The sequence below is a fragment of the Mus pahari genome, chromosome 3 (assembly GCF_900095145.1).
Source record: "Mus pahari chromosome 3, PAHARI_EIJ_v1.1, whole genome shotgun sequence".
Classification (NCBI taxonomy): domain Eukaryota; kingdom Metazoa; phylum Chordata; class Mammalia; order Rodentia; family Muridae; genus Mus; species Mus pahari.
The window spans coordinates 76,042,391-76,070,204 of record NC_034592.1 but is presented as its reverse complement, the minus strand read 5'-3'; the positions used below and the strand labels follow the sequence as shown (position 1 = coordinate 76,070,204).

Here is a 27,814-nt window from a genome sequence, read left to right as displayed (position 1 = left end):
ATATATATATATATATATATATATATATATATATGCATTTATATATATCAAGAGTCTCACTGTGTAGCCCTAGCTGTTCTGGAACTCACTCTGTAGACCAGGTTGGCCTCGAACTCACAGAGCTCTGCCTGCCTCTGCCTCCCGAGTGCTGGGATTAAAGTTATGTATTATTGCTTCTGTCCATAAAGCATATGTTTTAAATATATGCAGGTGTTTATCTATTTACTTGAGAGATAGAACCTCATATAGCCCATACTGGCCTCCAACTTGACATGTAGCAGCTGAGGGTGATCTTAAACTCCTGATCCTTCCGCCTCTGCCTCCATCCCCCAGTGCTGGGTTCACAGGTATGTGTTGGGGTTGCTCTGCTACTGCTGTGCATTCAGATGCTAATTACTGGCCACCAAGATTTAGTTGTCCCCAACAAGGAGATCCTCACATACACCAAGATGTAAATCCTGCTATGTAAATCCTGCTCCCCAATTTAAAGTTAATTGGTTAAAAGAGCCAGTGATTGGGCAGTAGAGAGAGAAAGGCAGGACTTGAGGATTGAGTGAGGGGGTCTCAGGAGGACCAGAAGGAGGGAAAGAGGAATGAGACTTTGAAGAGGCCACCACAATGAGAGGAGATGGACCATGAACACCTGGCCAGGTGAAACGGCAATTAATAAGGAGCCCTTGGCTGAGCTGTAAATTAGAATAGCTCAAAACCTGCCCAATCTAGGCTTACAGCTTGTAAATGACATACCAGGATTATGTGTCTTTTTTTTTTTTTTTTTTTTTTTTAAAGATTTAGGCAGGGTTTCTCTGTAATCCTGGCTGTCCTAGAACTTGTTGCAAGGACTGCCTCTGCCTCCCGAGTGCTGGGATTAAAGGCATGTGCCACCACGCCCGGCAGGATTATGTGTCTTTTATATCAGCTAGCCAGAATAAAGAATTCATTTTACAGGTGTATGTCACTGTGCCCACTCTATGCAGTGCTGAAGATCAAACTCAGGGCTTAATCTGTGCAAGGCAAGCACTTACCAGTGAGCCATGTCCCAGCTTCCCTTCCACCATCGTTATCCCCATTCTTCCTTTCCTTGAAGAAACCGAGTCAGTCTTACCCATAGAATGTCCCAAATTCTGTATTCATCTGTTGCTCTCCTAGAGTGGCATTTGTCCCTCTATCCTCTGTATTCCTGCACATGAAAGTTGAGCTTGAGACTGGAGAGATGGCTCAGTGGTTAAGAGCATTGGCTGCTCTTCCGGAGGACCTGGGTTCAATTCCCAGAACCCACATGGCAGCTCACAACTGCCTGTAACTCCTGTTCCAGGGGATCCAACACCTTCATACATATATACATGCAGGCAAAACCAAATAAAAATAAGTAAATCATTTAAAAAAAAGAGTTGGACTTGAAGCCTGATTATATATTCCCAGTCAAGTCTTTGAGGATGGTTCATGAACAACTAATGCACAGCATCACATCTTGAGGTGTGTGTGTGTGTGTGTGTGTGTGTGTGTGTGTATGTGTGTGTGTGTGTGTGTTGCAGTAGTTAATCCATGGGTGAGGTGGCCTCCCAGCCCCACCCTTTCATGATTATTGTTTCTTCTACTCTAATCCATTGAAGATTACTGATTACATCAATTATTTTACTAAAGAATACAAAATACTGAGTTTTAAAAGATGTATTTATTTTTATTTTATGTGGATGAATGTTTTGCTTGCATGTACACAGCTCCCACATAGATCAGAAGGATCCCCACAATCCCACCCAAACTGAAGTTACAGATGGTTGTGATCTGCCATTTAGGTTCTGGGACCTGAACCCAGGACCTCCTCTACACATGCAACAACTGCTCCTTAGCAACTCTCCAGCTCCAAATGTGTGTATGGGTGGGTGTTTATCCTGCATATATATATATATATATATATATATATATATATATATATATATACCATGTGCTTCCCCTGGAACTGGAATTATGATTGTCATGAGATACCATGCGAGTGCTCAGAGTCAAACCTGGGTCCTCTGAATGAGCAGCCAGTGCTCTTCACTACTAAGCCATCACTCCAGCCCCTAAATGCTGAGTTTGTTAACTGCCTCGTTCCTTCCATTCCTTCTTCATTTATTAACAGGACATCTGCTATAAAGAACTTTTAGCCGGGCAGTGGTAGTGTGCACCTTTAATCCCAGCACTTGTGTAGCGGTGAGTTTTGGCTACTCTGCTTTAATGGTCCTGGTGGGTAAAGCTTCCAGCCACCGGCCCAGGGAATCTTTGGATCCTCATATGAAAGACAAAGACATATACACATTACTTTATTTTTAATATGTCATTTAGCTCAATGGCTGGGCATTTTTAATCTTCTGCCTGTTATGCTAAGCCCAATCAGGGAAGTGGCCAATGATCACTAACCTGAATTCTCACATGGCTCATTGACTTTCTCTCTCTCTCCTGCAGCTCTAAATCCGATCTGTCTCCCACCACACCATGGCCGTCCTTTCTCCTCCCCCCTTGAGTCTTAGTCTGTGGAACTCTAAGGGTCTCACCCAGTCTCCCTTTGTCCACTCATTGGCCACTTGCATCGTTACTGATCAATCAAGAACCAATTGGTGACAATGCAGATTCCCAATTGAATCAAAGCATTAGAACCAATCTCCAACACACTTGGAAGGCAGGGACAGACAGATCTTTAAAGTCAAGGCCAGCCTGGTCTACAGAGTAATTTCCAGGACATCCAAAGCTACACAGAGAAACACTGTCTCAAAGCAAACAAACAAAGAAACCCAAAAATCAAAAACAACTTCCAATTCCTCATCCTCACAAAAGAGAAATTTCTGTCATGCAAAAAAAAAAAAAAAAAAAAAAAAGATATTTAATTACTCTGAAATGTTAATTCAAAGAGGAAAAGAGGCAGGAACCTTTGTCCATTTTGTTCACTGATAAATGCAAAGAGTGTCTGAAACATTCAGATCATGCAACACGTTTTTTCTGTGAAGTATTTATCCATTCTTTGTGAGTCTCAAATCATCCCCCTCCGTCCCACTCATCTCCCTGTCCCTTCGTACCCACCCTCTCCCTTGCATCCTTCCTCCTTAAAGAAAAATTTAAAAAGAAGACAACAAATAAAACAGAACAAAATAAGGCATAGACAGAGAAACCCTATCTCGAAAAACCAAAATAAATAAATAAAGCATAGAAAACACCTCACATGGAAGCTTGGTGTGTCACAGTGTGTCCCACGGTATACCCTTTTGTCCCAACATCTTTCTGTGCAAATGTTCACTGCAATGAGTCATTGGTCTTGAGGCCTCTGGTTTCTGCTACACCATAAATATGGATCCTCACCAGGACTTCTCTCCTGTTATTGCCCTGTCTCATGGAGATCCTGCAGCTTTGGATCAGCTTTTCATATGCTCCAACAGTTTATAGATGAGGTGGATTTTGCTGTGGGCCAACTCAAAGCCCTGGATGAGTTGGTCAGTCCACCAGCTCTCCCCCATCCACAGCACCAGGGCTAGTTCTCCAGCCCTGCCCGGGGCTAGATCACCCAGTACAGCAACTGGCAGGGGCATAGTCAGTACACACACACACACACACACACACACACACACACACACACACTCACACACCCTCACACTCACACCCTCAGGGCAGCCCATCAGCACTCACATACTCAAGCTGCCAAAGCCAAAGCAGGCTCCACTGTGCTGCCCAGTCAACACCAGTATCTGCTTTCACACGCTCGGGGTTGGCTTACAGGTCCTTTGGTGCCTTTGCCATCAGGGCCAGCTCCACAAACAACACATTTCTTTTTTTCCCCCCTTCTTTGCCCCACCTCTTTCTTCCTTGGATTTTATGTAGTCCAACCTGTCCTCAGACTCATTATACTGCTGAGTATGATCTTTGATTCCTGGGTTTTTTTCCTGCCTCTACCTCCCAAGTGTTTGTATTACAGACATGAGCCACCATGCCCAGATCAGCCTTTTGAGAATTACATATTTGCCCTGAAATGGCACACTATTCATGAGTATCCTTGACTTAAGAAAAAAAAGCAGGTTACCAAACAGCAAATAAAATATAAATTATTATAAAACATATGTATTTTAAGTGCATTAAAATAGAATGGGAGGACTTGAGAGAGGGCTCAGCAGTTAAGAGCACTTGTTGCTCTTGGGGAAGACTCAGGTTTGGTTTTCAGCACTCACGTGACCACAACTCAGGCGTCCAATGCCACCTTCTGGTCTCTTTGGAAACCAGGCATGTATTTGGTACACAGACACACATGCAGATAAAACATCCATATACATAAAATAAATAGATAAAATGTAGATGAATAACATGCTGTTACCCGGGCGTGGGCACACACCTTCAGTCAGAGCACTGGGGAGGCTGAAGCAGGCAGATCTCTGTGAGTGTGAGGCCAGCCTGGTCTACATAGGGAGTTCCAGGACAGCCAGGGCTATATAGTGAGACCCCCGTCACTCCTCTCCCCCAAAAGTACTCACACTAAAATGTCATTTGTACAACTTAAATGGTTGCTATATGAGGATTTGTTTGTTTTGGTTGTGTTGGTTGGTTGGTTTTGGTTTTTCAAAACAGGCTTTCTCTGTGTACCATGGCTGTCCAGGAACTCTGCACACCACACTGGCCCTGAACTCAGAGATCCACTTCTGCCTTCCAAGTGCTGGGCTTAAAGGCATGTGTCAGCACTGCCCAGTGCTATTTGAGTTTCACTCTTAAGTTTATCCATGTTTCAGTATACTATGAAAATGCTTATAAGGAAATATTGGAAAGTTCTGTGGTACAGAAATCTCTGAGGGGTAGGCTTGATGTGAGGAGGGGAGATTTCAGACTGTAGAGAGAATTTTGGAATTTTGGTTTCTTTAAAAAACAGAAATGCTATAAAAAGTTTTCCTTTTAATCCCTGGTGTGAGACATGGGACTGTTCCAGACTGCTGTCTACAGCAGCTGACTGTGGCCTGCTTCATGCTCCAACAAGTCTGGTTTTGCCAGCTACAGATAATTTCTGTGATTGTGTGACGTTTGGAACTCTGGGAACTTTCAGAGGGTATATAAATTCAAGAGCCCCCTAGAGACAGGGTGGGTAATTGTTGGCCATTTAAGGAGGTCGTTTGTAGTTTGTTAGTAGTCATGGTCAAAGAAGAAACAAAAGGAAATATTCAGGAATCCCTTCCCACATCCTTCTTTCTCTCCTATTTGGTGCTAAGAGGTGAAACAGGTAGGGAAAATAAAGGGTGGGAAAAAGAAGAACTCACAAAGTAGCAGAGACCAGCGACATCAGACAATGTGCTCAGTATCAAACAAACACTGTAGGAATCTCAGGTGGGCGTGGTAGCACACTCCATGCACCCTTAATCCCAGCACTCAGGAGGCAGAGGCAGGTGAATCTCTGTGAGTTCAAGGCTAACCTGGTCTACAGACTGAGTTCTAGGACAGCTGGGGTTACACAGAGAAAACCCTGTCTCAAAAAAAACAAAAAAGAAAAGAAAAGAAAAAGAAAAAGAAAAAAAAAAGATGGGGAGGAGGGTTAGGGGTGACTGGGGAGGCAGTGATCAGGATATAAAGTGAATAAGTAAAAAAATAATAAAAAATAGAAAACAAGAACAAAGATTATTACAATAACCTTTATTTACATTTGAATATGCATAGACTACATGTTAATTGGATCCTTGTATATGCCCAGAACAGACTCCTCCACAGAAAATAGGTTAGGGGTTGCCAGCTGTTGGAGGAATTAGGTATGATTACTAATGTGTATAAGAGTTCCTTTGAAGGTGAAAATGTTCTAAAATTGCATAGTTCTGATAATACAACCCCAAGAGTATATTAATACTCACTGAATTGTACATATTAAAGGGTAAATTGGGGCTGGCAGGAAGTCTCGGGGGATAAGGTGCTTGCTACCAACACTGACAACCTGAGTTCCATCCTTGGAACAGACTCCTACAAGTTATGTTCTGCCAAGCATCCTCCCTGATCCCACACACAAAAATAAATGTAAGAGCAGGTGCAGGTAGATCATGTGGGTTATGAACCATATCCCAGGATGGCACGAAAAAGGTGTTACCACTGAAGAGGAGTCAGACATGGTGGTGTACTGGTGGTCCCAGCTCCAGGAGGACTGACATAGAACAAGTGTCATGAGTTTCAGTCCAGTTTACTAGAGAGATGGCTTAGCACTTAAGAGCACTTGCTGCTCTTGGAGAAAAGTGGGGTTTAGTTCCCAGCACCCACATGGAAGTCTACAATGTCAGCAACTGATGTTCTAGGGGATCCAATACCCTCTTTTGACCTCCCTGGGTCACATTCTTTCTCTCTCTCAAAAAAGATATAATAATACTATTGGATCATTTATTTATTTATTTTTTTGAGACAGACATCTGGCCTGGAACTCTCTATGTAGACCAGACTGGTTTTTAACTCAGAGATCAACCTGCCTCTGCCTCCTGAGTGCTGGGTTTAAGGGGTATGTCACCATGATGCCAGACTCAATTCTTACTATACTTTCCTTTAAAAAAAAAAAAAAAGATTTATTTATTTTATTTATATGAGTACACTGTAGCTGTCAGACACACCAGAAGAGGGCATCAGATCCCATTACAGATGGTTGTGAGCCACCATATGATTGTTAGGAATTGAACTCAGGACCTATGGAAGAATAGTCAGTGCTCTTAACCTCTGAACCATCTCTCCAGCTCTATACTTTCCATTTTTAATTTAATACTTGTTAATTCTTTGAGAATTTTATACATGTATTAATGTACTTTGACAAAATTTATCCCCACCCCTCCTAACTCCTCTCAACCTACTCTTTCCTTCTTGCTTATTATTATAATGAGTATTTCTTTGATAAGGATAAAATATACCTCTTTTTAAAAAGGAGGAAAAGGATGTTAGACAATGGTAGCACATGCCTTTAATCCCAGAACTCAGGAGGCAGAGACAGGTGAATCTCTGAGTTCAAGGCCAGCCTGGTCTACAAGAGAGTTCCAGGGCAGCCAGGGCTACACAGACTCTAATGTTCTTATTCCAAAAGTTAAAAGCTTGAAGCAAGGCAGCTTAGCTTGTCCAATTTGGGACCAAGGCAGGCAAGCAAGGGCGTGTTAAAAACATAATTCCAAATCAGTTTTCTTGTACCCAATGTCAGGGCACTCAGCTAACTCACAGGTCAGCTTGGGATACAAACCTTTCTGGGAGTTGTCACGCTTTGCAGCGTTCTGTGGAGAAAACACAAGTTTTTTCTCTACCCAATTAGGGTAGCTGTTTAGGATCAAGCCATATGTCAATAAGTAGATCCTTTTTATTTTGCCTAGACATGAGTATGTCTAGTTTTAGGATGCTATAAGGCATTTAGTAAGTTTGACATCCTACACAAACAAACCCTATCTTGAAAAATGAACAAACAAATCACCCCAAATCAAAACCAAAAAGGAGGGAAAAAGCAGCAGATACACGTTAAGAATATTTTCTTGTGGCTGGAGAAATACGTAACCAGTTAAGAGCACTGGCTACTCTTCCAGGGGGCCCTGGTTTGATTCCCAGCATCCTCCAGCATTCTCTCGGAGTCGGAGTCACACTCCAGTCCCATGGGTTCCAACATCCTCTTTGGCCTCCTTGGACTTTGCACCCAGGTGATGTCATACAGGCAGGCAAAGCACCCAACACACACACACACACACACACACACACACACACTGTTTTTTTTTTTTTTTTTTTTTTTTTTGAGACAGGGTTCCTTTGTGTGTCCTGGAGCTAGTTACATAGCCAGTAGAAGAAATTTAGGGCTTTATAGTGTGATCTGCTTTTAAAAGAGGAGAGAGAGAGACAGAGACACAGACACAGAGAGAGACACAGACAGACAGACACAGGGCAGTAGACCACCACTTAGGTTCAAGTTCAGGTTCCCTGCTCCCCCAAGAGCAGCTCTTGACAACTACCACTCTTTTTACAGGCAGACTCGGTTCTCCAGGGTCTCCCCTGTTTAGAGGAGCCTCTCTGCTCAGCCTCCTCCTTAGCGATGGGTGCTCTCGGGGGGTCACGGCCCCTCCCTAAGGTCAGGGGTTGGAGAGCGGGTCCTGCTCCTTAGGCAGGGTCACAGTTTCACCCGGTCGTTGTCATTCCACCCGACCCCTCGCGGCGCCTCTCCTTTGGAGCCATGGTTCCTGTTCCGGGATCCCTCGGGCACGGCCCGGACTGCGGGGACACAGCTTCGAAGAGTCGGGAGGCATCAGGTGGCCCTCAGCTCTCGTCCCCCGCGTCCTTCTCGCGGTGGCTGGTCGCGAGCCCCGGGGCCGGTGGCTGGCCGCAGCGCCTGGCGGGGTGGGGCGGCTCGCCACTGCGCCTGGCGGGGTGGGACGGGATGGCGGCGTCCGCGTGGCTGGAGGCCGGCCTGGCCCGGGTGCTCTTCTACCCGACGCTGCTCTACACAGTGTTCCGGGGGAGGGTGAGCGGCCCGGCGCACCGCGACTGGTACCACCGCATCGACCACACGGTCCTGCTGGGCGCGCTGCCGCTGAAGAACATGACGCGCCGGGTGAGAGAGACCGCCGGGCCGGGAGCGGGCCCAGGGCCTCGGCGGGCGCCCCGCGGCCCTCGCTGAGCCCCCTCTTTGCCTCGGCAGCTGGTCCTGAACGAGAACGTGCGCGGAGTGATCACTATGAACGAGGAGTACGAGACCAGATTCCTGTGCAACACTTCGAAGGTGAGGACCCGGGCCCTCTGGCCTGGCTGGCCCAGCACTCGGGCCTGGGAAAGCTGGAGAAGCTAGGGGAAGGAAGGACGCTGTGGGTGACCTTGTCTCCTAGTGTCGGAGACCTAGTTGCCTTCTCAAGCTCTGTATGTGGGTCAGGCTCAAGTGGCTGCAGGTGGAAAGACGCTGAAGCTGATAAGCCAGAAAGAAGTCTTGCGAGTCTGGAGCCCCGGCGACTCAGGTGGCAGAGGCGGGCTCTTTTGAGCCCAGGAGTTCAATGTGTCCTGGCCACTGTCTAACAAGAGCGAGCTAACCGGCTGTGGGTGGCTCACTCCTGGAATTTCAGCCCCCTTAAGGCAAGAAGTTTCAGGCCAGCTTGGTGTGTTGGATGTAGTGAGCTCTGTGCCAGTCAGGACACAGGATACAGGACAAGGAAGTCCTGCTTCAAAATCGGGACGGGGGTACAGTTCTTCATGCACAAAATTGTACATGTATATGCTACTTTCCCTTTGTTTGTTTATTTTGAGACAGGGGTCTTAAGTCCTGATCTGATTCTTCTGCCTCCATTTTCCAAGTACTGAGATTACAGGCATGTGCTAATACACCCATTTTGTATTTGTGTTTTTGGTCACTAACTTCAGTAACCAAAATTGTGATTTATGTGTGTGGTGGTTTGAATATGCTTGGCTCAGGGAGTGGAACGAGAGAACCCTGACTAATACAATGTGCCTTGCTAATTTCATTCATTTCAACACATATTTTAGCATCAAGTTTGAATTAGGCAATGTGTTTGTTAGCTTTGGAGACAAAGGCCAACTGTAAGAAAAGGATTTCTTTTTTTTTTTTTTTTATTATTATTATATGTAAGTACACTGTAGCAGTCTTCAGATACTCCAGAAGAGGGAGTCAGATCTCGTTTAAGGATGGTTGTGAGCCACCATGTGGTTGCTGGGATTTGAACTCTGCACCTTTGGAAGAGTAGTCGGGTGCTCTTACCCACTGAGCCATCTCACCAGCCCCAAGAAAAGGATTTCTTTAAGAAAGAGTGTGGCTCATACCTGTTATGTTAGCACTTTGTAAGTGAAGGTGGGAAGATCAAGAACTTGAGACCAGCCACAGTGTGTGGTGAGGTGGAGGCCAGCCCTGGGCTACATGAGCCTGTGTCTAAAAACAAAATCACAGATAAGAAAAGGTTACCCTCTTCCTGCCAGGCATAGTGGTGCACACTTTTAACCCCAGCTCTCTGGAGACAGGCAGGTAGCTCTCTGAGTTTGAGGCCAGCCTGATCTACAGAGTGAATTCAAGGTTAGCTCTGCCCCAAAGAAAAGTATAAAAGAAGAGCGCCCCTTATTATATATGCTGTGTTAATATCATTGAGAAGCTGCAGATTTGGGCTGGGGATGGATTTCAGTTGATAAACTGCTTGCCTGGTATACACGAAGCTCAGTGCAGAACGCAAACAAGGCGTGGCAGTGGCACAGGGCCTACATCCCAACACCCAAGAAACAAAGGATCAGACATCCAAGTGCCTCCTGAGCCACACATGAGTTTGACGCTAGCCTGGGGTATGGTATATAAGGCCCTTTATAGAAAAAGAAAAAAAGAGCCGGTGTGGCGGCACATGCCTTTAATCCCAGCACTTGGGAGGCAGAGGCAGGCGGATTTCTGAGTTAGAGGCCAGCCTGGTCTACAAAGTGAGTTCCAGGATAGTCAAAGCTACACAGAGAAACCCTGTCTCGAAAAACTAAAAAAAAAAAAAAAGAAAAAGAAAAAGAAAAAAAGGAACATGACTGTTCCCAGAATTTCCCAAAATATTGTCACAGGTCTTAAGGGGGTCATTAGCTGTCAGAGATAATACTCACTAATGTGATCAACTGTATAAACGGAGAGGCCACCGAAGCCACAGACAACGCTTGACATGAGAGTCGCTGCCTTTGTAAGATGGAGCTTTCATCCCACTAGCCTGGAGCAAAGAAATCTCCAAATCTCCAGTATGCCTAAGGACCTTCTGGCAGCCTTGCTAACGTAGCAAGTTCCTGCCGCCAGCCACCCCACTTCCACCCCCTCAACCCTGATATTCTGACCCAGGATTTATCTGTGTATTTAACAACTCCGAAAGTGGCTTTGGTTCAGTTGATATACAAGCAAAAATGTGCCTTCAGGTTCTGTTGATTTGATTGGTGGGGTTAAACTGGCCTTCATGCAGTCATTAAGTTGCAGGGACTTGCTAAAATAGCAAGGAACATGGAGGCCCACACCTGTACCTTCAGCACCTGGGAAGTGGAGGCAGGACCATCAGCTCACAGGCATCCTTGGCTACATAGTGAGAATTGAGGTCATCCTGGCTTATATGAAACCTTATTTAAAAACCACCAACAACAAAGAAGCTAATAAAAGCAGCTAGAGTGTATTTGAAATCTTTTTTTTGTTTTGTTTTTGTTTTGTTTTGTTTTGTTTTTTTGAGGCAGGGTTTCTCTGTGTAGCCCTGGCTGTCCTGGAAATCACTCTGTAGACCAGGCTGGCCTCGAACTCAGAAATCCGCCTGCCTCTGCCTCCCAAGTGCTGGGATTAAAGGTGTGCACCACCACGCCAGGCTTGTATTTGAAATCTTAAAGCAAAAACACTGTTTTCTAATATAACAAAAGACTTTATTTCAATTCTCTAGTTTCTTAAATAATGTTACACAAAACCAAGTAGAGTTTTCATTTTATTTTGTTTTTTTAAGGCGTGAAGAAGTCTTATTCTATAGCTTAGACTATCCTTGAACTCTACTCACAGCATCCTAGCCTTGGAACTTTAGGCATGAGTCCCCACTCTTGTCTAAAGTATGTTATTTTAACTTAAAAATACCCCCCCCCTTTTTTTTTACTATGTACCCCTCAAAAAAGTGGAATTGTTTTTGTTTTTGTTTTTGTTTTTTGTTTTTCTAGACAGGGTTTCTCTGTGTAGCCCTGGCTGTCCTGGAACTCACTCTGTAGACCAGGTTGGCCTCGAACTCAGAAATCCGCCTCCCAAGTGCTGGGATTAAAGGCGTGCGCCACCACGCCCGGCGTGGAAAAATATTATGCACTAATGGTAGAATATATTTTTACCAGTGATCCTTGCCTACAGCTGGATCACTGTACAGGCCCTAACTAAGGCAAAAACACCGCTTCCTGATGTTATTTTAAGTGGGGGAGTCTCAGGAGTTAACTTGGCAGGCACTACACCATTGACCACACCCTTTAGCCCCATAACTTTTGCAACTGAATTTTTTTTTTAAAGATTTATTTCTTATTATATCTAAGTACACTGTAGCTGTCTTCAGATGCACCAGAAGAGGGCGTCAGATCTCATTATGGATGGATGTGAGTCACCATGTGGTTGCTGGGATTTGAACTCAGGACCTTCGGAAGAACAGTCGGTGCTCTTAACCACTGAGCCATCTCTCCAGCCCGCAGCTGAATTTTTTTTAAACGTATCTTTGTTGTGGTGGTGTTTTGGTTTGTTGAGACAGAGTCTCACTATGTAGTCCTGGTTGGCCTGGAACTTATTATATAGACTCAAATTCATAGAGATCCTGTACGTTTGCCTCCCAAGTTCTCAGGTTAGTGTTCGCAGCACATCCAACTATGTGGGTAGGTGCTTAGAGATGGTTATAAGCCTCCCATGGGGGCTAGAAACAACTCTCCTCCAACAGCAGTGCTCTTAGCTACTCAACTGTCTCTTCTAGACCCACAGTAGACTTTATAGAGCTAATAAAAGAACTAAAGATCCAAGCATCTGAAGAATATTTGAACATAGTTCTAATAGCAGCATGTCTGCTTAGTGGAAGGTGAGCTTTTAATAGCATTTCTGTCTTTGGAAAGAGTCACCTCATAGAAAACCCTGGAACCTGCTTGCTGCTTGCTGCTTGGGACCTCCTCTTCAAACCATTTACCTCAAGCTTCTTTGATTTTTCCTTTCCTTTTTGTTCTGGTTCTAGGAATGGAAGAAAGCGGGAGTTGAGCAGCTACGGCTCAGCACAGTCGACATGACTGGGGTACCAACCTTGGCCAATCTCCACAGAGGAGTCCAGTTTGCTCTCAAATACCAGGCACTGGGCCATTGTGTCTACGTGCATTGTAAGGCTGGCCGATCCAGAAGTGCCACAATGGTGGCAGCCTATCTGATTCAGGTAGGAAAAGTAACACTGGATAGGACTGGAGTAGCCTTGGTATAGCTTCCCAGACATTCAGTAGCATTGTTTACTGACAGGCCTTGCTGGAAAGAGCCATTTCCCACTTCTAGCCATTACAATGTCAGAAGTAATATGGCATCATGCCTAACAGCTGTGCTTTGTGCACAGGCCAGCTTCTCTGGTCCTGCCCTTACCAGGCAGGATAGATAAATGTGGATTCTCCTTTCTGATGTTGTTTCTTTTTTTTTTTTTTTTTTTTTTTTTTTTTTTTTTTTTTTTTTTAAAGATTTATTTANTTATTATATGTAAGTACACTGTAGCTGTCTTCAGACANTCCAGAAGAGGGCGTCAGATCTTGTTANGGNTGGTTNTGAGCCACCATGTGGTTGCTGGGATTTGAACTCCGGACCTTCGGAAGAGCAGTCGGGTGCTCTTACCCACTGAGCCATCTCACCAGCTCCCTCTGATGTTGTTTCTTTAGCTTAAATGTGACAGGAAACTTAAATGAGAAGGTATGTCAAAGTGTTTGCCTACATAGGTCTTAAAGAAAAAAAAATTTTAAAGAGCGTTCAACCCAGCAGAAGACTGGAAGAGCCTTAGTTTTTATTTGTTTGAGATAGTATATTGTTATATAGCCCTGAATGGCCTGGAATTCATTATAGAGAGTGGGCTATATAATCGAGGCTTGCAGCAATCCTCCTGCCTCCGCCTCCTGAGTGCTATGATCACAGGAGTGCACCACTGCACCTGACCCTGTTTAAAAAGCACAGCAGGGGCTAATTCAATAGTAGAGTGCTTGCGTAGAGTGCATGAGACACAAACTGAGTGCGAGGACCTGCACACGGGAGATGGAGGTGGGAGGATGATGTTCCAGGACATGCTCAGGTACTGGGCTATGGAGCTCAAGGCTCAGAACAGCAGGTTGGACGAACACTTAGTGTTGCAGATGTAGTGCTGGTCACTGCTGGCTTTATGGCATTTCAGGATAAAGCTCTGACATGAGTGTTTGTTGTTTTACTGTATTTTCTTCTTTTATGTGTACACGGCTGGGGACTTTGCTCAGTGGTAGAGTGCCTGCCTAGCATGTATGAAGCTCCAACTTTATTCCTTGATATGGGGGGAAAAAGTATTGATTGACAAGCAGAATGTTTTAAAAATATTTAAACGCAAATGCTTTATTGTCCATTATCATTACCTGATACCTTTCCCTTTCCAGGTGACTCATTTTTGACCATTAGTCTGGTTCTTGCTTAGTATTTTCAGTCAAGTAGGTAATTTAAGGAAATATAAGAACCGGCCTAGCCCTGTTAATACGGACTGTGTGTGACTGAGCTATGCCAATGCTATTATAAAGACTCTGCTGGAAGCTGGGTGTGGTGGTGCGCAGCTGTAACCCCTGGCATTTTGGAAGTGGAAACAAAGGATCTCTGTGTTTAAAGCCAGCTGCTCTGCATAGCATGAGTTCCAGGTCAACCAGGTAGATATGGTGAGACTGTGTCTCAAAAAAGACCACGAAGAAAAACAATCTGCCGGCAGTAATCTCGGGGGGGGGGGGTATTTTGGTCTAAATGAGATCTGATCCTGCAGGCTAGGGCCGTTAGTTTTAAGTCTGTTGGGTTCTAACTCTGTGCGAACCCCTAAAACACAAAGGAAGCATTCCTAATTTAAAAGCACTCGTTTTCCTAGCTATGGTGATGAACTGCAGGAAAAGGGCTGCCAGAGGCCCATACAAGTTTTTGTGTATTTTGTGTCAAAGTCTCCTGTATTATAGGCTGGCCTCAAAGCCAGTTATATCAGTGAGCATGACCTTATTAAATTTCTGATCCCCCTGCCTCCCCTCCCAAGTTAAGAGTCATGTATCTAGGCACCCAGTGTATTTGGTGCCAGAACTTGAACCCATAAGCTTCATTCAAGCCTGGCAAGCATTTAACCACTGAGCTATGCCTACTTCTAGAAATAGGAACTTCATATATAAATATAATGTATGTATAATGTATATATATATATATATATATATATATATATATATATATGAAACTATTGTTAAAATCCTAGCTCAAAAATGACAGAGTATACCTAGAAAATATGGGGTTTTGCTGACTGGTTGTTAAAAGTGCTCATGAACCTGTCCTTTTGTTTTCTGACAAGGTATTTGATGTTGGTCTGGCTGGCCTCAAACTCTAGAACTCCTCTGCTCATGTGATCCTCCAGCATACCACACTCAGAAAAGGATTTTTTTTTCTTCCATTTTAGTTCTGGGCATTGAACCCAAGTGATTTAAGCATGTTAACCAAATGCTCTACCATTGAGCTATATCCTGGGCATTCTTTTTACTAAAACATTCAGACCAGCTTTGAAGTAGTGGTCCCCCTGCCTCAGCTTCCCGAGTAACTGGGCTTACAGCCTGTACCTCTTAGCCCAGCTGAAGCGTGATTTTCAAAACACTCACTATGGAGTCTTCATTTACTTGAAGAAAAGTGATTATATTCACTTTATTTATATGTGCAAGTGCATGTGGGCATGTCTATGCCTTGGCGCTCATGTGGAGATCAGAAGACGACTGGCAGGAGTGAGATCTCTCATTTTGCTATGTGAATTCCTGGGACAAACTCTTGGCTATGGATGTCAGACTTGGCAGGAAGTACCTGTACCCACTGAGTTACCTTGCCAGCCCAAATCTTTTTAAAAATTAATTCTGAGCGTCCTTCAGCATCTGCTCATAGGCCAAGGGCATTGTTATACCTGCTCCTACTTTTCTTGGCTGACTTTCTAACCTTGTACTTCAGGTACACAACTGGAGCCCAGAGGAGGCTATAGAAGCGATCACCAAAATCCGGTCACACATCTCCATCAGGCCCAGCCAGCTGGAAGTTCTCAAAGAGTTCCACAAGGAGATTACTGCAAGGGCAGCAAAGAATTAACTACTGATTCTCTCTCATGCTGATTTAAGAGTCTGAAGTCTGTGGGTAACAAAGAACTTGGATCTCCCTGACATACAGTAACAAGTTTATAGGACAAAGCAGCTTAAGCCAACCACACTGCAAATGTGCTGACTGGTAGATAATGTGTCTCCTTTGCCTTCCTTCCTGAAATAATACTTGGATGGCTACAGAGAACAAGATTGTCTGGCTAAATCTTATTTTCTTTGACAGGGATAAGGAAATATTAATTTTAACAGAAATCTGTTGTTTCTATTATGTGTAATGGCACTGTAAATCAAAGACATTTAATGCTAGAAAAGGAGAGAAGTATCTAGATCTGTTCTTTCTATTGTCAGAATCCAAATTTTAATTGTATGACTTGGCAGAGTGCCTGCCCAGCATGTATAAGGCCCCAAATTTGGTCCTTAGCAGGTCCAAAAATAAAAATAAAAATAAAGTTTTTCCCTGGCCCTGTGGGACTCCCCTCACACTTCTGGGGAGTGATCAGAATGTTAAAGGATGACGGGGTGCAGGCAAGATTGCTGAGTCAGGAAGGGAGAAGTCTACAGTCAGTTTCCCTTTAGAAGTCACCCATTCGGGAGTCACACAGACACACAAGTCATTTCAAAAACATTTATTTGTATGAACAGTTCCTAACTCTTTATTTAGCTTAGAGCCTTTAAAAGACCAGAGACTGTTTATATCTGAGTCTGGAAAACAGTTTCTGCTATTAACCAGAAACAATTGTTTCTACTTTCTGGCTTATCTGTTTGTATAAGCCAAAAATCCAACCAAAGTTTCTTTTCCTGACAGATGAGAAAACATTTGAAGGAACATCTTGAATTCTACAGTTGATTCTTGCTGGTGAAGTACATTTTTAGCTTAGTCCACTGTTCCGTCCAAAACTCTAATACTTAATTCTTTGTGGAAAAGTGACAAGTAGCCACTCTGGGGCTATAGACAAGAGGACTGGGCCTCTGTCTTCCTGTATGGGAACCAAGGTGCTTCTTTTTAACACTGATCTGGTAAGGGAGGCTGTGCCTAAGTCTGAGGAGAGGGTGGCTCTAAGCAGTCTCAAGTGAGGCACAGGATCACAGGGGATAATGGCAGAGTTCAAGCAGCAGTAGTGTGAAAAGCCCTACACAGAGCATCCCATGAGCCTTGGGGTGGGTTGAGGCATTGCCTTCCTCACGTATGCCAAACACATTTCTCTGGACTGGGGGATTACTGATTTGACTGGGGATACACCACAAGGGGAGGGCAAAGGAGTCAGGTGTTCTTCTCATCACTGTTTTAGGCTAACACAAATTGCAAGTTGGTAAGCAGCACCTTAATGCCTCTCGTGACAGTTACAGCTGAAGTGGCAGGGTCCAGCTTATAGGTGTTGGCATCTCCCTTCTTATATCGATCCCTGAAGACGTAGATGCTTCCATTACAGCTGGCAATCTTCCAGAGGGATGGGGCGGAGCTCCAGGCCTCAGGAAGACACAGCCGGGTGAAGCTGTCTAGAAGGGGATTATAGCACACTAGAGAGTCCCCCTCAGCCACAATGAACACCAGATCCTTATGCACTGCTGCGTGCATGCGGCCTGCAAAAGGCAGGACATAGGGCTTCACATGGCACTTGTCAGTTTCTGTGTCAAAGCACTGGATCAGTCGGGAAGGTTTGGTAAAGAAGTCTAGATCATTCTCCTCACCCCCTAGTAAGTAGATGATTCCATTCAGGTTTGCACCAGCAGCCCCAGACACAGCCACCTCTAACTGAGTTGTCTCTGTCCACACGTTATCACCTACCCGATAGTAGATGACTGCATTTGAAAGGGTATCCTGTAGTGTCTTGCCACCTAGTGAATATATGGCATCTTTCCCAGGCACAGATACTAGGGTGTGCTGCAGGCGGTCACGGGGCAAAGGAGCACACCACTCCCAGTCAACAGTGGCATTGTTACATTTCCACATGCGTCGTGGGATGGACCCTCCTACTACATACAGGTCGCCACCATGCTTGCAGGCTGCAGTGATTTGGTGGCATAAGCTGTTTTGGCCACTTACACTGATGGAGTCATCTTCCGCACAGTGCAAGGACACAGCCAGCGAGTGGGTGCGGGACGACTCTTTCCCGATCAGGTAAATGTGCACATTCTCCCCAATCTCCTGTTGGCAAAAGTGAAATTCTGATGTCAGCTCATGCGAAGACTCCTGAGACAGGTATTCTTAAAGGTCCCGCCTCATGTCCTGACTTTCCCTCAATATACAGGGCAAAGAATCTGTTTTGTTCATCTTTGCAATTTAATTTATTTACGTGTTTATTCAAACAAGATCTTGCTGTGTAGCACAAATGTTCATACTTAGATTCTCCTGCATCAGCCTCCAAGGGGATTATAGCATACACCACATCTGCTCTTACTGTTTTTTGTTTTTCAGGGTTAAAAAATTAAACTCGGAACTCCATGACACAAAGCAAGCATCCTAGTAACTGGACTACACCCCAAGCCATCTCTGCTTTTGTTTTTGTTTTTGTATATGGCCTATGCTGGCCTTGAACTATGAAGCTGAGCCCACTTTCATGTATGCCTCCCCATGTGTTAAGCCACCACATCTGGCTAGAACTGGCTAACTCAATCTTGAAAGCAGTTCTTTCAAAAAGATAGCATAGGAGAAGATAGCAAAAATGCTATGAACTTTGAAGGCCATAGACGGAATGCTTGTGGGACCAGAAAACACATCCAACTCCCCAGTTAATAGTAACTTCAAGCTAGTCACCAATCAGTGACTATCCAAAGAGGCAGGTCAGAGGCTTGGAAGATGGCTCAGGGGACTAAGGGCACTTGCTGTACAGGCATGAGGAGCTGAGCATCCCTACAAAATCTCTAGCATCTATGTAATAAGTTGGACATGGTTGGACATACTTGTAACCCCAGCTTTGAGGGAGCAGAGACAAATAGATCCTGGGAATTTGCTGACTGGTGAGCAAGCCTAGCCAATGGTTACTTCAGAGACACTCAAGGCAATAAGGAAAATCGTGGCAGAGGAAGACCTCTGATAGCTTACTGTCTGCATAGCCACACCTCTACACACACACACACACACACACACACACACACACACACACACGGACAGGACAGGACAGGCCAGGCCCGGCCAGTGAGATGGTTCAGCAGTAAAGCCACTTGCCCCAAGCCTGCGGACCTGAGTTTGATTCTTGTGACCCACATAGTAGAAGGAGAGGACTGATTTCTGACCCCTACACATATACCAAAAGATACACATTTTCCCTGCCAAAATAAAGAGAAGGCCACTGAGGGCTGGAATGCAGAGAGATTATGCCACCCAATCCTTAAGAATAAAATATGCCTTACCTTCAAGCTAGTCCTTAGTGACTCTGCAAAAGCCTCTCTTTCTTCTTTATTGAAATTGATCCAAGCTTCTATTGCCTCTGTCGGGTTCTGGGAACATGGAACCCCATCTGTGAGAACCAAGGAAGGACATAGTGGCAATATTACTGGGCTTTTATTTTTTTAAAAAAAATATTTTGTGTGTATTTTGTTTTGTCTCCATATATCTGTATACCACATGTATGCCTGGTATTCATCATCAGATGCCCTGGAACTGGCGTTTCCAATGGGAAATGAACCATGGTCCTCAGTAGTTTAATTGCAAGAGCAACAAGTATGTTTTTTGGTTTTTGGTTTTTGGTTTTTTTCTTTCTTTCTTTTTTTTTTTTTTGTTATTTTTTTTGTTGTTGTTTTTTGTTTTGTTTTGTTTTGTTTTTTTCAAGACAGGGTTTCTCTGTATAGCCCCTGGCTGTCCTGAAACTCACTTTGTAGACCAGGCTGGCCTCGAACTCAAAAATCTGCCTGCCTCTGCCTCCCGAGTGCTGGGATTAAAGGCGTGAGCCACCGTGCCCGACGCAACAAGTGGTTTTAACCACTAAGCTATCTATCCAGTCTCATCAATGGCAATCTTAAAGGGGCTCTTAGACTTGAACCACAGCTGGCTGTGGTAGAGCATACCTTTAATCCTAGCATTTGGGAGGCGGAGGCGGAGGCGGAGGTAGGCATATCTCTGAGTTTAAGGCCAGCCTGGTCTACATAGTGAGTTACATGCAGTCAGGGCTATATAAAGAGACACTGTCTTAAAAAAAAGACTTGAACCATGTTATTAGACCACCATTATGTGTATCTGTTTATGCACACATAAATATGATGTTAACTTGAAACTGCCCCAGCACTACCATTTTGCAGTGCTGGGACCAAACCCAGAAACTCATATACACCAGAGAAACACTACATCACTGAGTCATACCACTAGCCCTGCCTTGCTTTTTAAAAGAAGAGTGGATTGCACAATATGCCATCGTAGTGACCTTTCAGGCTATAGAGCGTACATCTAAAGTCCACCTCACTGGTTACCTAGGCTTATTACCCAAATGTTTCCTAGTTTAGACTTTTTTGTTTTGTTTTGTCTTTTGAGACAGGGTTTTCTGTGTAGCTCTGGCTGTCCTAGAACTCACTCTGTAGACCAGGCTGGCCTGGAACTCACAAGAGATCTGCTTGCTTCTGCTTCTGTCTCCCACATGCTAGGATTAAAGGCATGGGCCACCATACCTAGCTATTTTAGATATGCTGATTCATCACCATCTTCATCAATTTATTTAAGTCCTGTATACCTTCAAGGTCCAGGGCAGATGAAAACATCAGGCACTTCTTATTTCCTTTAGTGGAGAAGTGATGCAGCTTTTTATTCTTTAGTTGCTGTACCCTGTCCCTGACAGTGGCTATGCTGACTCTCAGCACCAAACCTCAACCCCGATCTAACATCTCTACCAGGAAGGGAATTATAATATAAACCAACAACAGTTAGTTACATAAAGTTGGGGTACTCCTGAACCAGAACATCCGCTGAACATGCCTCTTGGATAGTTAGGTGTGGTAAGCCCTTTTGTGGACTTACCTGAGATGATATCAGTGAGTAGATGGTGGGGCAAGTGGAGGAACTCCTCTGTGCTCTGCAGCTGGGCCAGGTGGGTCTTGGCACAGTGCTTGGCAGCTGTGTAGAGTTCGGGGTCACTGTGTCTATCTGCAAGCCACATCACCTGCAGGCAGTTGCCCACCTGCACCGTGCGTGCCAGAAACCGAGAACACTCCTCAAAGAGCGATGTCAGCTGATACATGTCTGACACCTCATAAATCTCCTGCAGCTCATCAGCTCGAAGTTTCACAGTCCCGTGGTATATATAATCAACCAGGAGCTGGAAAACAGACTCGCTGACATCTTGCAGCACAATCACCCGGTTGTGAGCCTCCTTCAGGTTGGATGTGAACATGGACCGGAAGAAGCAGCTCTGAGCTGACAGGACCAGTCGGTGCAGCTGAAACTCGCGGCCTTCCACTGAAATGGTGACATCAGCAAAGAGCTCCTCCTCTAAACACAGTTTCATAATGCCCTGAGCCACTCGGCCTGAGTGAGACCGGTCTTTGAAAGTATAGTTCACAAAGTAGTTTTCATCCATGGATGCTCCAGGCTCCTCTGGTGACTCCATAGTAGCCAACTTCTCTCTCTGCCAACTATCTGCAAAACAATACCACCCTAAGTATTTGGGAAATTCATAGACACAGTCCATGAATCCGACTGTCCAAGTCAAGATAGGGAGAAGGGAGACACTGAAGCAAAGTGGGTCCAGAATGGCCTTATTCCTGGTCTCGCGAATGTGGCCTATGCCATTCCTCCAGTTTTCCTGCAGTGGGGCCTTTCCTCCAATGAATTCAATTAAAGTTCCAACTCTGTTGTTTTTCCTTGAGGTAAAATCGGATATTCCTGATGGTGATGTAACAAAAGACTTGGAACTTAGGTCAGCTCATGAAAAAGACGAAGGAGGAAGCCTATGATCTTAAAACCAAATAACTTGGATATACAACTAATGAGACTCAGGAGAAGCATTAGACCAAACTAAGACATCCAGGTATTGCTGTTACTTTCCCTCTTGGCCTGGACAGAAGAGTGCAGACCATCCAATACGGAGGCCTGGGCCTGGACGCCCACTTTTACTCTTTTCTAAGCTGCTGTTTCTTACTTACCTACTCGCCCCAGTGAGTTCTTAAAGAAGCCCGAGAGAGCCCAGCCTTCCCCGGCCAGGGACACAAGGAAGTCCATAACCCTGTGCAATCTAACCGTGCCACCTAGAGTCGCCTAGGAAACGGTCTCCAAGGAAACCGTCCATCGTCTCCCCCCCCATCCCCGCCCCCCATTAAAAAAGCTTAGCTCAGGAGCCTGAGAGCGGTGTAGAACTTAGAACCCAGAACGACCACCCCTTCCCTTTCTCTCACCCGTCCGATTCTCTGCGTCTTCTTCTCTTCGGCTTCCGCTGTATGGAGATAGGGCTACGTACACCTCACGGTCTCCCCACCTGCGGGTCTTTCTTACCTGCGTTACCTTTCTTACCTCCTTTCATGCCAAGGCTCAGATCCGGAACCTCTGCTTCCCGCCCCGCGTCCGCCCGGAAGAAGAGTCATTGCACATTTCCACTTCCGGTCCGTGCCCTTGGGGCTCCGTGGCCTGTGCGTGTTCTCCCGCTACTCAGTCGGCACACTGAGGAGCATGGCGGCGGCCGCAGCCAGGGTCTGGTGGCGTGGGCTCTTGGGGGCCGCTTCCGTAGGCAGGGGTGAGCAAGGGACAGCAGCAGGCTGAGACCACGGGCAGCACGGAGACGTCCCCGGGTCTCACCCGCGCCTCTGTGCCTTTTCTCTCCGTGTGCAGGGGCTGGGCGACCCTCCGTGCTGGGGCTGCGCGTCCGAAGGGAGAGCGCGGCGGCTGACAAGCGCCGTGAGTATGTGCGGATGGCGCTCTCCTCTCCAGCCTTAGCTGGGGCCTTTCGCTGTTCCTGTCAGATGTGTGCCCTTGCCTTGGAAGTGTGTGTCCTTCCCTCCTGGCAAATCTCTGCTTGTCCTTGGAGATTGCTATGGTCTCCACCTTGCTGTTAGAATCGAGTACTTCCTGTGCCCTAGATATTTGTTCCCTTCTGATCTTGATAGCCCTTTGCTCGTTTTCAGGATTTTATTCTATTTTATTTGTCCTCTGATTAAATTGTCTTCGAGCGCAGGTAACAAAAACTTTTGAGACTCAAAGTCCAGAATAATTGTAGCTCACATCAATTTAGTATTTACTAGGCACCTTGGACTTAAGAGCCTGATGAGACGCATAACATTTTACTGTCCATATAGATGTATAGATCATGAAGCGGTCCAGATAATTAAATTACTCAGTCACAGTTCCAGTGAACGACGAAGCAGGTCTTCCTACTTCCAAGTGCAGAAAATACTTAATCCTCGATTCTGTGATGTGTGGGTGCTCAAGTACTTGAATGACCCTGTGGTGATTTTATGTTCAGTCAACAGAATCACACTGGGAAATGGAAAAACCTGGCTTTTCATTCCTGGACAACTATTACACAAAGTGACAGGGAATGAAGTGTGGGCAATGAGGTAATCTTTCAGGGTTCTTCAGTCCTGAAGTTCTCTGATTAAGAACTTGATATAAAAAAGTACCAAGAAGAAAAAGAGAAACAGAAGTCTGGTTTCCATCCTTAAAGAGCTGAGTCTGAGAGAAGAGCGGACACTGTTGCATTGTTACGATGAGTACAGGAAGTGAGGAACAGCTGTGGAACAGTGGAGAAAAGAAGCAAAGATTGCCCACCGCAGTAACAAGAGTGGATGCACTGAGAAAGAGAAGTGGTGTTGCCCTCTGAGTTTTTTCTTTTTCTTTTAAGATATTTTTATTTTTATGTATGTGAGTACACTGCAGCTGTCTTCAGACACAGCAGAAGAGGGCATTGGGTCCCATTACAGGTGGTTGTGAGCCACCATGTGGTTGCTAGGAATCGAACTCAGGACCTCTGGAAGAGCTGTCAGTGCCCTTAACCACTGAGCCATCTCTCCAGTCCCCTCTCCCTGAGTTTTAATCACTTCCTAATTCCTGGAAGGTACTTTACAGCTATGCCTCTTAAGATTCTTCAGGGAGGGTTTGGAGAGGTGGCCCAGTGTTTAAGAGCACTGGTTGTTTAGGGGACCCAGATTCAATTCCCAACATTGACATGTCAGTTCACAACCATCTGTAACTCCAGTTTCATGGAATCTGACATTCTTCTGGCTTCTGTGAGCATCAGGCATTCATGTGTACATAGACATATATGCAGGCAAAACACCAAAATCAATAATAAAAGTAAACTTTTTTTTTAAAGATTTATTTATTTATTATATGTAAGTACACTGTAGCTGTCTTCAGACACTCCAGAAGAGGGAGTCAGATCTTGTTATGAATGGTTATGAGCCACCATGTGGTTGCTGGGATTTGAACTCTGGACTGTCGGAAGAGCAGTCGGGTGCTCTTACCCACTGAGCCATCTCACCAGCCCCAACATTTTTTTTTAAATGAAAAATCTTCAGAAAGTCCTAAGAGGTTGGTTGGTTGGTTGATTGGTTGGTTTTTGGCCCAAGAGAGTAGAGGTGGGGCTGGTTGCTACCTTCTCCCTTTATGCTTTTTCCTTTCCAGCCACTGTCAGACCCCGGAGTGATGTGACCCACAAGCAGCTCTCAGCATTTGGAGAGTATGTGGCCGAAATCTTACCCAAATATGTCCAACAAGTTCAGGTAATATTCATTGTCCTTGGGTCTGGGCCAGGAATTCACCATGTCACCTTAAGTCAGTGGTTCTCAACCTGTGGTTCGTGACCCTTCTGGCGTTGCCTAGGACCATCAGAAAGCACAGGTGTTTAGGTTATGATTTATAACTGGCAAAATTACAATCATGAAGAAGCAATGAAAATAATGTGGCTGGGGGTGCCCACCACATGAGGAACTGTGTACTACAGGGTCACAGCATTAGAAAGGCTGCAGACCACTGATTTAAACCAAGTGTGCTACTCCCTTAGTAGCTATTCCTTCTCTCCATGCCACTTTTCCATGTCTGCAGGTGACCTGCCTTGATGAGTTAGAAATCTGTATCCATCCCGATGGAGTCGTCCCAACGCTGACTTTTCTCAAGGATCACACCAATGCACAGTTCAAATCCTTGGCTGACTTGACGGCAGTGGATGTCCCAACTCGGCAGAACCGTTTTGAGGTCAGTTAACTGTGAGATTTGGTAGAGTACTTGCCCACCACACGCAATGCCCTAGGTTGATCCCCAGTACCACATAGAGCTAGGTGGACTGGTACACTTCTAGTCCTTGGTACACCTGAGTCTAGTTCTGTGGAAGTGACGGCAGGGGGATCACAAGTTCAAGGTCATCTACAGATACACAAAGCATTCAAGGAAAACTGGCAATATGAGATGAGATGCTAGCTTATAAAAAGGTGACATTTGAGGACTAAAGGTGAGGAAGGGCATAGAAGACTTCCTGAGGGACAGCTGCTATGGAAACCAAAGCCTCCAAAGTTGCAGCTTCGGTCCAGGTCACACAGAGCATAACAGGATTTTTGCCCAGTTTTGTTTGTTGGCTTTCTTCTTTTCTTTTTCCTTCTTTTTTTTTCTTGTTTTGAGACAGGATCTCACTATGTTGGCCTGGAACTACTTAGCTTACAGAATGAGTTGGAACTATAGGTCCATGTCACAATGTTTTGCTCTGCTTGGTTTTTCTGAAAGTAAATTTATGCTGGGTGTAGTGGCACATGCACACAGAACTTGGGAGGCAGAGGCAGGCAGATCCTTCTGAGTTTGAAGCCAGCTTAGTATACATAGCAAGTTCTAGGACAGCCAGACCTGGTCTCAAAAAAAAAAAAAAAACCAAACAAACAAGCATGACAGAAGTTTTTTTTTAAAACATGAGCATTGATACAGTAGCCAAATAAAATACCTATTAAAACAGAATAGAGACGGGCAGTGGTGGCGCACGCCTTTAATCCCAGCACTTGGGGGGCAGAGGCAGGCAGATTTCTGAGTCTACAGAGTGAGTCTACAGAGTGAGTTCCAGGACAGCCAGGGCTACACAGAGAAACCCTGTCTCAACAAAACAAAACAAAACAAAACAAAACAAAAACAAAAAACAGAAATAGTGACAGACATATTTAAGTTTGAGGCCAGCCTAGTCTATATAGCAAGTTCCAGGACAGACAAGGTTATATATACCTATCTCAAAAAAAAAAACAAAAACCAGCTTTTTTTTTTTTTTTTTAAAGTACCTATTAGATAAAATAAGCTGTACTACAATAACTCTTGGCAAAAAGTTAAACAGGGGCCAGCAAGATGGCTCAGCAGGTAGGCATGCTTGCTTTGGAAGCCTGACAAACTTTATTTCTCCCCACGGCCCACAGTAGAAGAGAACTGAGTTCTAGAAGTGGTGCACACACTCACATCAGCACACATACAATTAAAAAGCAGCTCAAGCATACTCAGAAGGACATGTAGCCCAAGACTTCTTGGATAAAGACAACAAATGTGCCAAGTCTTGGCAGGGTCATCCTATGTAGTCCATGGCTTGCCAAGTAGACCTTGAACTCAGCACTCCTCCTGCCTCAGCTTTTTCAGTACTTAATTGAGTTGGATCTTAAAGAGATGAACAGAAGAGCAGAAATTAACCTAGTAAGAATTAGGGCAGGTGGGCAGGAAGATCGTCCATAGCGGGTGACACAGCCAGACAGGATGGTTAACCTGCAGAGCCATGGTTGTGGCCTAAGCCTTTGTAAGTAGTCATGGAGAATGCAGGGTCACTGATGGAATCTGATTCGCTGTATCATTAATATCTGATGCACTCGTTCAGACCTCTTGTCCTATAGCCATCTTGTTCTTCCTGCTCTTCTCTACCTAGATTGTCTACAACTTGCTGTCTCTGCGGTTCAACTCTAGGATTCGTGTGAAGACCTATGCAGATGAGCTGACACCCATTGACTCTGTAGTGTCTGTGCACATGGCGGCCAATTGGTATGAGAGGGAGGTGAGTTATAGGATGTAGTGAGCCTTTCTGGGCCAGAAGTACAGCGTTGTAACTAACTATGGGTGTGTCATAGTACAACTCTGCTGTTGGCCCGATGGACAGGTTTTCTGAGAGCCACTCTTTTCTAGGTCTGGGACATGTTTGGAGTTTTCTTTTTTAACCACCCTGATTTAAGAAGGATCCTGACAGATTATGGCTTCGAGGGACATCCTTTCCGGAAAGACTTTCCCCTCACTGGCTATGTTGAGGTAGAAACCTTAAAACTAGGGTAGCAGTCATGGCGCCTGGGAGATCATGAGCATCATGGGAATGTGATCTGTAGATTATGGGGGTTTAAGAGCCTGAGCTGCAGTCCTAGTTCTATCTGGTAATGGGGCAAGTTGTTTGATTTAGCCAAGGGACAGTTTTCCTATCTATATCATTGAAACAATTAGCACTTAAATATATGGCGGGATTAAGTGATGTGTACAGCCTGGTATATTGTAAATGGTAGTTAAAATTAGCCATGTTGTAATTAATATTGTATCTTATTTTTTAAGATTCATTTTATGTGAATGAGTGTTTTGCCTGTATATATGTTATGTGTATGTCTGGTACCTGTGGAAGCCATAGAGGGTATGCCAGATCCCCTGAAACTGGAGTTATAGGTAGTTATAATGCACTATGTTGGTGCTGGGAATTGAACCTGGATCTTCTAACATGCATGTCTTTAGCCCCTTGTAGCAAACTAGATTATTTTATTTTTATTTTGCTTTTTTGTTTATTTATTTATTTATAGTTTAGTTTTGTTTTTTGGCCTGGCTGGAATAAAAAAGGCTATTTATTTATTTATTTATTTAGCTATTTATGTTTTTCACAGGGAAACAAGGTTTCTCTGTGTAAACCTGGTTGTCCTGTAGGCTGGCCTCAGACTCATAGATCTGCCTGCCTCTACCTCCTAAGTGGTGGGATTAAAGGTCTGTGCCACCACTGGCTTATAAACAAAGTTTTATTGATTGATTAGAATAAATGTCTGAAGCAGAGAGGGGTTCCTCAAAATGGGTTGCCATGTATTGGTAATTTTATGACCAAGGCAATCTTTTTTTTTTTTTTTTTTTTTTTTTTTT

General features: G+C 44.7%; 3 protein-coding genes across 5 annotated transcripts in view; 2 read left to right on the top strand and 1 right to left on the bottom strand.

Moving 5' to 3' along the window:
• Positions 1 to 7,747: 7,747 nt before the first annotated feature.
• Positions 7,748 to 16,236, top strand: Ptpmt1 (protein tyrosine phosphatase mitochondrial 1). Its single transcript, XM_021194222.2, has 4 exons — positions 7,748 to 8,545; positions 8,633 to 8,713; positions 12,666 to 12,857; positions 15,647 to 16,236. Exons 1-4 carry the CDS (start codon positions 8,168 to 8,170, stop codon positions 15,779 to 15,781), a joined length of 786 nt encoding a protein of 261 aa, XP_021049881.1. The 5' UTR covers positions 7,748 to 8,167; the 3' UTR covers positions 15,782 to 16,236.
• Positions 16,237 to 16,400: 164 nt separating this feature from the next.
• Positions 16,401 to 22,311, bottom strand: Kbtbd4 (kelch repeat and BTB domain containing 4). 3 transcript variants are annotated; one of them, XM_029536133.1, is made up of 4 exons: positions 22,223 to 22,311; positions 20,735 to 21,352; positions 19,141 to 19,247; positions 16,401 to 17,935 (listed from the first exon to the last, which is right to left on the bottom strand). In XM_029536133.1, the coding sequence occupies exons 1-4, from the start codon at positions 22,230 to 22,232 to the stop codon at positions 17,075 to 17,077; spliced, it is 1,596 nt and encodes a 531-aa protein (XP_029391993.1). In that variant the 5' UTR covers positions 22,233 to 22,311; the 3' UTR covers positions 16,401 to 17,074. The 3 variants fall into 3 exon arrangements, with proteins under 3 accessions (XP_029391993.1, XP_021049388.1, XP_029391994.1); XM_021193729.2 differs by having other exon boundaries at positions 22,108 to 22,281; XM_029536134.1 differs by having other exon boundaries at positions 20,735 to 21,348; positions 22,108 to 22,275.
• Positions 22,310 to 27,814, top strand: part of Ndufs3 (NADH:ubiquinone oxidoreductase core subunit S3) — an 8,657-nt gene continuing 3,152 nt past the window's right edge. The window contains exons 1-6 of the mRNA XM_021193730.2: positions 22,310 to 22,442; positions 22,538 to 22,603; positions 24,329 to 24,426; positions 24,749 to 24,898; positions 26,583 to 26,708; positions 26,837 to 26,956. Of these exons, the coding sequence (XP_021049389.1) occupies positions 22,379 to 22,442; positions 22,538 to 22,603; positions 24,329 to 24,426; positions 24,749 to 24,898; positions 26,583 to 26,708; positions 26,837 to 26,956 (624 nt within the window). The 5' untranslated portion in view covers positions 22,310 to 22,378. The remainder of the gene's footprint in view (positions 22,443 to 22,537; positions 22,604 to 24,328; positions 24,427 to 24,748; positions 24,899 to 26,582; positions 26,709 to 26,836; positions 26,957 to 27,814) is intronic.